Source organism: Taurulus bubalis (genome assembly GCF_910589615.1).
Source record: "Taurulus bubalis genome assembly, chromosome: 12".
Lineage (NCBI taxonomy): Eukaryota > Metazoa > Chordata > Actinopteri > Perciformes > Cottidae > Taurulus > Taurulus bubalis.
Genome location: NC_136600.1, coordinates 27590009 through 27600008, shown reverse-complemented (window position 1 = coordinate 27600008; position 10000 = coordinate 27590009). Strand labels below are relative to the sequence as shown.

The window sequence follows — 10000 nt, the reverse complement described above, 5'->3', positions numbered from 1 at the left end:
CGTAGGTGTGTGTTACCTGGACGTAGGTGTGTGTGTTACCTGGACGTAGGTGTGTGTTACCTGGACGTAGGTGTGTGTGTGTGTGCTACCTGGACGTAGGTGTGTGTTACCTGGACGTAGGTGTGTGTTACCTGGACGTGGGTGTGTGTTACCTGGACGTAGGTGTGTGTCATGCCCAGATCTCCTGGGTAGTCTGGTCTGTTTCTGTTGTGTCTGTCAGCCTCCTTGTCTCTCGTTCCAGACTCCTCCTCGTGTGCCGCCCTCCTGTGTGATCGCAAGCCCCGCCCTCATTGGTTCCACCTGTGTCTCGTTCCCCTGTGTATTTAGTCTGTGTCTACTCCCTGTCCTGTGCGAGTTCGTTTTCTTGACTTTTCTTCACCTGTGAGTCAACTTCCCAGCGGTTTTTCCTGCCTGTTATCCTGCCTGAGATCTTGCCTGAAATCCTGCCTGATATCCTGTTGCTATACTACCTTGACCAATAAAGGATTTCTTGGGAACTCTACACTCTGCCTCGGGTCGTGCATTTGGGTTCTGTCACCAGCGCCCCGGCGTGACAGTGTGTGTGCTACCTGGACGTAGGTGTGTGTGTTACCTGGACGTAGGTGTGTGTGTTACCTGGACGTAGGTGTGTGTGTTACCTGGACGTAGGTGTGTGTGTTACCTGGACGTAGGTGTGTGTGCTACCTGGACGTAGGTGTGTGTGCTACCTGGACGTAGGTGTGTGTTACCTGGACGTAGGTGTGTGTGTGTGCTACCTGGACGTAGGTGTGTGTTACCTGGACGTAGGTGTGTGTGTGTGTGTTACCTGGACGTAGGTGTGTGTGTGTGTGTGTGTGTGTTACCTGGACGTAGGTGTGTGTGTGTGTGCTACCTGGACGTAGGTGTGTGTGTGTGTGTGTTACCTGGACGTAGGTGTGTGTGTGTGTGTGTTACCTGGACGTAGGTGTGTGTGTGTGTGTTACCTGGACGTAGGTGTGTGTGTGTGTGTGTGTGTGTTACCTGGACGTAGGTGTGTGTGTGTGTGCTACCTGGACGTAGGTGTGTGTGTGTGTGTTACCTGGACGTAGGTGTGTGTTACCTGGACGGAGGTGTGCGTGTTACCTGGACGTAGGTGTGTGTGTGTGTGTGTTACCTGGACGTAGGTGTGTGTGTGTGTGTGTTACCTGGACGTAGGTGTGTGTGTGTGTGTGTTACCTGGACGTAGGTGTGTGTTACCTGGACGTAGGTGTGTGCTACCTGGACGTAGGTGTGTGTTACCTGGACGTAGGTGTGTGTTACCTGGACGTAGGTGTGTGTGTGTGTTACCTGGACGTAGGTGTGTGTGTGTGTTACCTGGACGTAGGTGTGTGTGTGTGTTACCTGGACGTAGGTGTGTGTGTGTGTTACCTGGACGTAGGTGTGTGTGTGTGTTACCTGGACGTAGGTGTGTGCTTCCTGGACGTAGGTGTGTGTGTGTGTGTTACCTGGACGTAGGTGTGTGTGTGTGTTTCCTGGACGTAAGTGTGTGTGTGTGTGTTACCTGGACGTAAGTGTGTGTTACCTGGACGTAGGTGTGTGTGTGTGTGTTACCTGGACGTAGGTGTGTGTTACCTGGACGTGGGTGTGTGTTACCTGGATGTAGGTGTGTGTGCTACCTGGACGTAGGTGTGTGTGCTACCTGGACGTGTGTGTGTGTGTGTGTTACCTGGACGTAGGTGTGTGTTGCCTGGACGTAGGTGTGTGTAGCCTGGACGTAGGTGTGTGTTACCTGGACGTAGGTGTGTGTGTGTGTGTTACCTGGACGTAGGTGTGTGTTTCCTGGACGTAGGTGTGTGTGTGTGTGTTACCTGGACGTAGGTGTGTGTTACCTGGACGTAGGTGTGTGTGTGTGTTACCTGGACGTAGGTGTGTGTTACCTGGACGTAGGTGTGTGTTACCTGGACGTAGGTGTGTGTGTGTGTGTGTGTGTGTTACCTGGACGTAGGTGTGTGTTACCTGGACGTAGGTGTGTGTGTTACCTGGACGTAGGTGTGTGCTACCTGGACGTAGGTGTGTGTTACCTGGACGTAGGTGTGTGTTACCTGGACGTAGGTGTGTGTGTGTGCTACCTGGACGTAGGTGTGTGTGTGTGCTACCTGGACGTAGGTGTGTGTGTGTGCTACCTGGACGTAGGTGTGTGTGTGCTACCTGGACGTAGGTGTGTGTGTGTTACCTGGACGTAGGTGTGTGTGTGTTACCTGGACGTAGGTGTGTGTTACCTGGACGTAGGTGTGTGTGTGTTACCTGGACGTAGGTGTGTGTGTGTGTTACCTGGACGTAGGTGTGTGTGTGTGTTACCTGGACGTAGGTGTGTGTTACCTGGACGTAGGTGTGTGCTACCTGGACGTAGGTGTGTGCTTCCTGGACGTAGGTGTGTGTGTGTGTGTGTGTTACCTGGACGTAGGTGTGTGTGTTACCTGGACGTAGATGTGTGTGTGTGTGTTTCCTGGACGTAAGTGTGTGTTACCTGGACATAGGTGTGTGTGTTACCTGGACGTAGGTGTGTGTTACCTGGACGTGGGTGTGTGTTACCTGGACGTAGGTGTGTGTGCTACCTGGACGTAGGTGTGTGTGTGTGTTACCTGGACGTAGGTGTGTGTTACCTGGACGTAGGTGTGTGTGTGTTACCTGGACGTAGGTGTGTGTGTGTTACCTGGACGTAGGTGTGTGTGTTACCTGGACGTAGGTGTGTGCTACCTGGACGTAGGTGTGTGTGTGTGTGTTACCTTGACGTAGGTGTGTGTTACCTGGACGTAGGTGTGTGCTACCTGGACGTAGGTGTGTGTGTGTGTTACCTTGACGTAGGTGTGTGTTACCTGGACGTAGGTGTGTGTTACCTGGACGTAGGTGTGTGTGTGTTACCTGGACGTAGGTGTGTGTGTGTGTTACCTGGACGTAGGTGTGTGTGTGTGTTACCTGGACGTAGGTGTGTGTGTGTGTGTTACCTGGACGTAGGTGTGTGTTACCTGGACGTAGGTGTGTGTGTTACCTGGACGTAGGTGTGTGTGTGTGTGTGTTACCTGGACGTAGGTGTGTGTTACCTGGACGTAGGTGTGTGTGTGTTACCTGGACGTAGGTGTGTGTGTGTGTTACCTGGACGTAGGTGTGTGTGTGTGTGTGTTACCTGGACGTAGGTGTGTGTGTGTTACCTGGACGTAGGTGTGTGTTACCTGGACGTAGGTGTGTGCTACCTGGACGTAGGTGTGTGTGTGTTACCTGGACGTAGGTGTGTGTGTGTTACCTGGACGTAGGTGTGTGTGTGTTACCTGGACGTAGGTGTGTGTGTGTGTGTTACCTGGACGTAGGTGTGTGTGTGTGTTACCTGGACGTAGGTGTGTGTGTGTTACCTGGACGTAGGTGTGTGTGTGTGTTACCTGGACGTAGGTGTGTGTGTTACCTGGACGTAGGTGTGTGTGTGTGTGTGTTACCTGGACGTAGGTGTGTGTTACCTGGACGTAGGTGTGTGTGTGTTACCTGGACGTAGGTGTGTGTGTGTGTTACCTGGACGTAGGTGTGTGTGTGTGTTAACTGGACGTAGGTGTGTGTTACCTGGACGTAGGTGTGTGCTACCTGGACGTAGGTGTGTGTTACCTGGACGTAGGTGTGTGTGTGTGTTACCTGGACGTAGGTGTGTGCTAGCTGGACGTAGGTGTGTGCTAGCTGGACGTAGGTGTGTGTGTGTTACCTGGACGTAGGTGTGTGTTACCTGGACGTAGGTGTGTGCTACCTGGACGTAGGTGTGTGTGTGCTACCTGGACGTAGGTGTGTGTGTGTGCTACCTGGACGTAGGTGTGTGTGTGTGCTACCTGGACGTAGGTGTGTGTGTGTGCTACCTGGACGTAGGTGTGTGTTACCTGGACGTAGGTGTGTGTGTGTGTGTTTCCTGGACGTAAGTGTGTGTTACCTGGACGTAGGTGTGTGTGTGTTACCTGGACGTAGGTGTGTGTTACCTGGACGTAGGTGTGTGTTACCTGGACGTAGGTGTGTGTTACCTGGACGTGGGTGTGTGTTACCTGGACGTAGGTGTGTGTGCTACCTGGACGTAGGTGTGTGTGTGTTACCTGGACGTAGGTGTGTGTTACCTGGACGTAGGTGTGTGCTACCTGGACGTAGGTGTGTGTTACCTGGACGTAGGTGTGTGTGTGTTACCTGGACGTAGGTGTGTGTGTGTGTGTTACCTGGACGTAGGTGTGTGTTACCTGGACGTAGGTGTGTGTGTTACCTGGACGTAGGTGTGTGTTACCTGGACGTAGGTGTGTGTGTGTGTGCTACCTGGACGTAGGTGTGTGTTACCTGGACGTAGGTGTGTGTTACCTGGACGTGGGTGTGTGTTACCTGGACGTAGGTGTGTGTCATGCCCAGATCTCCTGGGTAGTCTGGTCTGTTTCTGTTGTGTCTGTCAGCCTCCTTGTCTCTCGTTCCAGACTCCTCCTCGTGTGCCGCCCTCCTGTGTGATCGCAAGCCCCGCCCTCATTGGTTCCACCTGTGTCTCGTTCCCCTGTGTATTTAGTCTGTGTCTACTCCCTGTCCTGTGCGAGTTCGTTTTCTTGACTTTTCTTCACCTGTGAGTCAACTTCCCAGCGGTTTTTCCTGCCTGTTATCCTGCCTGAGATCTTGCCTGAAATCCTGCCTGATATCCTGTTGCTATACTACCTTGACCAATAAAGGATTTCTTGGGAACTCTACACTCTGCCTCGGGTCGTGCATTTGGGTTCTGTCACCAGTGCCCCGGCGTGACAGTGTGTGTGCTACCTGGACGTAGGTGTGTGTGTTACCTGGACGTAGGTGTGTGTGTTACCTGGACGTAGGTGTGTGTGTTACCTGGACGTAGGTGTGTGTGTTACCTGGACGTAGGTGTGTGTGCTACCTGGACGTAGGTGTGTGTGCTACCTGGACGTAGGTGTGTGTTACCTGGACGTAGGTGTGTGTGTGTGCTACCTGGACGTAGGTGTGTGTTACCTGGACGTAGGTGTGTGTGTGTGTGCTACCTGGACGTAGGTGTGTGTGTGTGTGTGTGTGTTACCTGGACGTAGGTGTGTGTGTGTGTGCTACCTGGACGTAGGTGTGTGTGTGTGTGTGTTACCTGGACGTAGGTGTGTGTGTGTGTGTGTTACCTGGACGTAGGTGTGTGTGTGTGTGCTACCTGGACGTAGGTGTGTGTGTGTGTGTGTGTGTTACCTGGACGTAGGTGTGTGTTACCTGGACGGAGGTGTGCGTGTTACCTGGACGTAGGTGTGTGTGTGTGTGTGTTACCTGGACGTAGGTGTGTGTGTGTGTGTGTTACCTGGACGTAGGTGTGTGTGTGTGTGTGTTACCTGGACGTAGGTGTGTGTTACCTGGACGTAGGTGTGTGCTACCTGGACGTAGGTGTGTGTTACCTGGACGTAGGTGTGTGTTACCTGGACGTAGGTGTGTGTGTGTGTTACCTGGACGTAGGTGTGTGTGTGTGTTACCTGGACGTAGGTGTGTGTGTGTGTTACCTGGACGTAGGTGTGTGTGTGTGTTACCTGGACGTAGGTGTGTGTGTGTGTTACCTGGACGTAGGTGTGTGCTTCCTGGACGTAGGTGTGTGTGTGTGTGTTACCTGGACGTAGGTGTGTGTGTGTGTTTCCTGGACGTAAGTGTGTGTGTGTGTGTTACCTGGACGTAAGTGTGTGTTACCTGGACGTAGGTGTGTGTGTGTGTGTTACCTGGACGTAGGTGTGTGTTACCTGGACGTGGGTGTGTGTTACCTGGACGTAGGTGTGTGTGCTACCTGGACGTAGGTGTGTGTGCTACCTGGACGTGTGTGTGTGTGTGTGTTACCTGGACGTAGGTGTGTGTTGCCTGGACGTAGGTGTGTGTAGCCTGGACGTAGGTGTGTGTTACCTGGACGTAGGTGTGTGTGTGTGTGTTACCTGGACGTAGGTGTGTGTTTCCTGGACGTAGGTGTGTGTGTGTGTTACCTGGACGTAGGTGTGTGTTACCTGGACGTAGGTGTGTGTGTGTGTTACCTGGACGTAGGTGTGTGTTACCTGGACGTAGGTGTGTGTTACCTGGACGTAGGTGTGTGTGTGTGTGTGTGTGTGTGTTACCTGGACGTAGGTGTGTGTTACCTGGACGTAGGTGTGTGTGTTACCTGGACGTAGGTGTGTGCTACCTGGACGTAGGTGTGTGTTACCTGGACGTAGGTGTGTGTTACCTGGACGTAGGTGTGTGTGTGTGCTACCTGGACGTAGGTGTGTGTGTGTGCTACCTGGACGTAGGTGTGTGTGTGTGCTACCTGGACGTAGGTGTGTGTGTGCTACCTGGACGTAGGTGTGTGTGTGTTACCTGGACGTAGGTGTGTGTGTGTTACCTGGACGTAGGTGTGTGTTACCTGGACGTAGGTGTGTGTGTGTTACCTGGACGTAGGTGTGTGTGTGTGTTACCTGGACGTAGGTGTGTGTGTGTGTTACCTGGACGTAGGTGTGTGTTACCTGGACGTAGGTGTGTGCTACCTGGACGTAGGTGTGTGCTTCCTGGACGTAGGTGTGTGTGTGTGTGTGTGTTACCTGGACGTAGGTGTGTGTGTTACCTGGACGTAGATGTGTGTGTGTGTGTTTCCTGGACGTAAGTGTGTGTTACCTGGACATAGGTGTGTGTGTTACCTGGACGTAGGTGTGTGTTACCTGGACGTGGGTGTGTGTTACCTGGACGTAGGTGTGTGTGCTACCTGGACGTAGGTGTGTGTTTGTGTTACCTGGACGTAGGTGTGTCTTACCTGGACGTAGGTGTGTGTGTGTTACCTGGACATAGGTGTGTGTGTGTGTTACCTGGACGTAGGTGTGTGTGTGTGTGTGTTACCTGGACGTAGGTGTGTGTGTGTGTGTTACCTGGACGTAGGTGTGTGTGTGTGTGTTACCTGGACGTAGGTGTGTGTTACCTGGACGTAGGTGTGTGTGTGTGTTACCTGGACGTAGGTGTGTGTGTTACCTGGACATAGGTGTGTGTTACCTGGACGTAGGTGTGTGTGTGTGTTACCTGGACGTAGGTGTGTGTTACCTGGACGCAGGTGTGTGTTACCTGGACGTAAGTGTGTGTGTGTGTGTTACCTGGACGTAGGTGTGTGCTACCTGGACGTAGGTGTGTGTCTGTGTTACCTGGACGTAGGTGTGTGTGTGTTACCTGGACGTAGGTGTGTGTTACCTGGACGTAGGTGTGTGTTACCTGGACGTAGGTGTGTGTTACCTGGACGTAGGTGTGTGTGTGTGTTACCTGGACGTAGGTGTGTGTTACCTGGACGCAGGTGTGTGTTACCTGGACGTAAGTGTGTGTGTGTGTGTTACCTGGACGTAGGTGTGTGCTACCTGGACGTAGGTGTGTGTTACCTGGACGTAGGTGTGTGTCTGTGTTACCTGGACGTAGGTGTGTGTCTGTGTTACCTGGACGTAGGTGTGTGTGTGTTACCTGAATGTAGGTGTGTGTTACCTGGACGTAGGTGTGTGTGTGTTACCTGGACGTAGGTGTGTGTGTGTGTGTTACTTGGACGTAGGTGTGTGTGTGTGTGTGTGTTACCTGGACGTAGGTGTGTGTGCTACCTGGACGTAGGTGTGTGTGTGTGTGTGTTACCTGGACATAGGTGTGTGTTACCTGGATGTAGGTGTGCTTTTCATAGAGCGGGCGGCGGTCAGAGAAACAGCTGAGGATGAGTTCGATGAGTTGGAGGAAAAAACAGATGAAAAACGCCACAAAACGAGCCGCATCTGATGAAAAACCCTGAAAACATCAGAGAGCAAAGCTGAACATATGAAATTGTCACATATCGGAGAAGTGAAACTTTATGAACTGGAATCGTACAGGAAGTGAAACTTTATGAACCATAATCGTACAGGAAGTGAAACTATATGAACCATAATCGTACAGGAAGTGAAACTATGTACCGTAATCGTACAGAAAGTGAAACTATGTACCGTAATCGTACAGGAAGTGAAACTATGAACCATAATCGTACAGGAAGTGAAACTATGTACTGTAATCGTATAGGAAGTGAAACTATGAACCGTAATCGTACAGGAAGTGAAACTATGAACCGTAATCGTACAGGAAGTGAAACTATGTACCGTATTCGTACAGGAAGTGAAACTATGAACCGTAATCGTACAGGAAGTAAAAATGACCTGGAATCGTACAGGAAGTGAAACTATGAACTGGAATCGCACAGGAAGTGAAGACGTGTTCCTTGCTGACGTACATTTAATTGTTTTCATCGTCACTCAGAAACCTAAATAACTCAGCAGGTACTTAAGATGTCCAGGAAGCCGCCGTGTCATTAGCAGCTGTGGTTGAACTGCTTTCTAAGGAACGGTGAACACACACACACACACTTTTCACACACTTCACACATCCAGAGGAAAGTACACTGAGAGCTGTGAAATACTGAAGGTGAAAGAGAAGAAGCTAATGGAGATAATCTCACATTCAACCTGATATCGATGTGAGATCTGGTCCTGGATCTCTGGACTAAGGACCTAAACATGAAGCAGATCACGGTGGACCAGAGGGAGCAGGTGAACAGGACCCACTCCCTCTGAACCTCCACAGATCCAGGGTCCAGATCACAGTCTGCACCAGTGCTCCTGTAGACCTCAAGACCACCAGCGCCGGTTCCTTTCCTATAATAACTACACATGTAAACGGGTGTAAAGTGTAACAGAAAATGAAGGATTGATACCTGATCAATAATCTGCTCCACGTCGACCTTCAGAGGAACGAGGGAGCAGAGAACCAGAAGAGTCCAGAAGAGGAAGAGGAGCACGGACGAGCGCATGCCCTTCCTCCTCTCTACCTGCATTATAACAACCCCAAGTACCTGAGGAGAGGAGGAGAGGAGGAGGAGGAGGAGAGGAGAAAAGGAGAGGAGGAGAGGAGATGAGGAGGGGTTTCAGTGAGTGTCTTAAAAACTGTTGTGATTTGATTGTTTTCTGGACACCATCCTGAGGAACTTGAGGAACCTGAAGGAACGTTAGGAACCAGAGGAACTTGAGGAACCATAGGAACCAGAGGAACTTGAGGAACGTACCAGAGTGAGGCTCCTGATCAGCGGACCAATCAGGATCAGGTGGTTCTGGATCTCCTCGTTCTTCTTTACCAGCAGAAAAAACATTTCCAGAAGACCGAAGGAAGCCAGACTGAGACCCAGGAGCTGCAACCAGGTCCACAGAGACCAGGTTAGACCACATGACGGAGACCAGGTTAGACCACATGACAGAGACCAGGTTAGACCACATGACAGAGACCAGGTTAGACCACATGACAGAGACCAGGTTAGACCACATGACAGAGACCAGGTTAGACCACATGACAGAGACCAGGTTAGACCACATGACAGAGACCAGGCTAGACCACATGACAGAGACCAGGTTAGACCACATGACAGAGACCAGGTCTCTCTGGTACCATCTTGCTGCAGCAGAGTCTGGACAGTGGGATGGAGCCGGGCTGTGGGCGGAGCTGCAGGTACAACAGGTAAAGAGGAGAACAGGTCCACAGGTAAACACACGGGAACCACACCAGTACAGTGTGCTGGAAACACTGGGTCAGGTCTGGCTGGGAGGTGTACCAGGTCAGGTTCCAGTCCTGAAACCAGAGACATGCAGGGTTACCCTTAGGCACAGGTGAGAGAAGTAAACAGGTCAACAGGTGAGAGAAGTAAACAAGTCAACAGTTGAGAGAAGTAAACAAGTCAACAGGTGAGAGAAGTAAACAAGTCAACAGGTGAGAGAAGTCAACAGGTGAGAGAAGCAAACAAGTCAACAGGTGAGAGAAGTAAACAGGTGAGAGAAGTAAACAAGTCAACAGGTGAGAGAAGTAAACAGGTGAGAGAAGTAAACAAGTCAACAGGTGAGAGAAGCCAACAGGTGAGAGAAGTAAACATGTGAGAGAAGTAAACAAGTCAACAGGTGAGAGAAGTAAACAGGTGAGAGAAGTAAACAGGTGAGAGAAGTAAACAAGTCAACAGGTG

General features: G+C 51.3%; 1 protein-coding gene across 1 annotated transcript in view; it reads right to left on the bottom strand.

Annotated features, from left to right (window-relative positions):
• The window catches only part of LOC306744735 (multidrug resistance-associated protein 1-like), a 30674-nt gene that overhangs the window by 17575 nt on the left and 3099 nt on the right, over positions 1–10000 (bottom strand). Inside the window, exons 2-5 of the mRNA XM_079227416.1 lie at positions 9436–9615; positions 9059–9181; positions 8711–8848; positions 7630–7755 (exon numbers count right to left, since the gene is read on the bottom strand). Of these exons, the coding sequence (XP_079083542.1) occupies positions 7630–7755; positions 8711–8848; positions 9059–9181; positions 9436–9615 (567 nt within the window). The remainder of the gene's footprint in view (positions 1–7629; positions 7756–8710; positions 8849–9058; positions 9182–9435; positions 9616–10000) is intronic.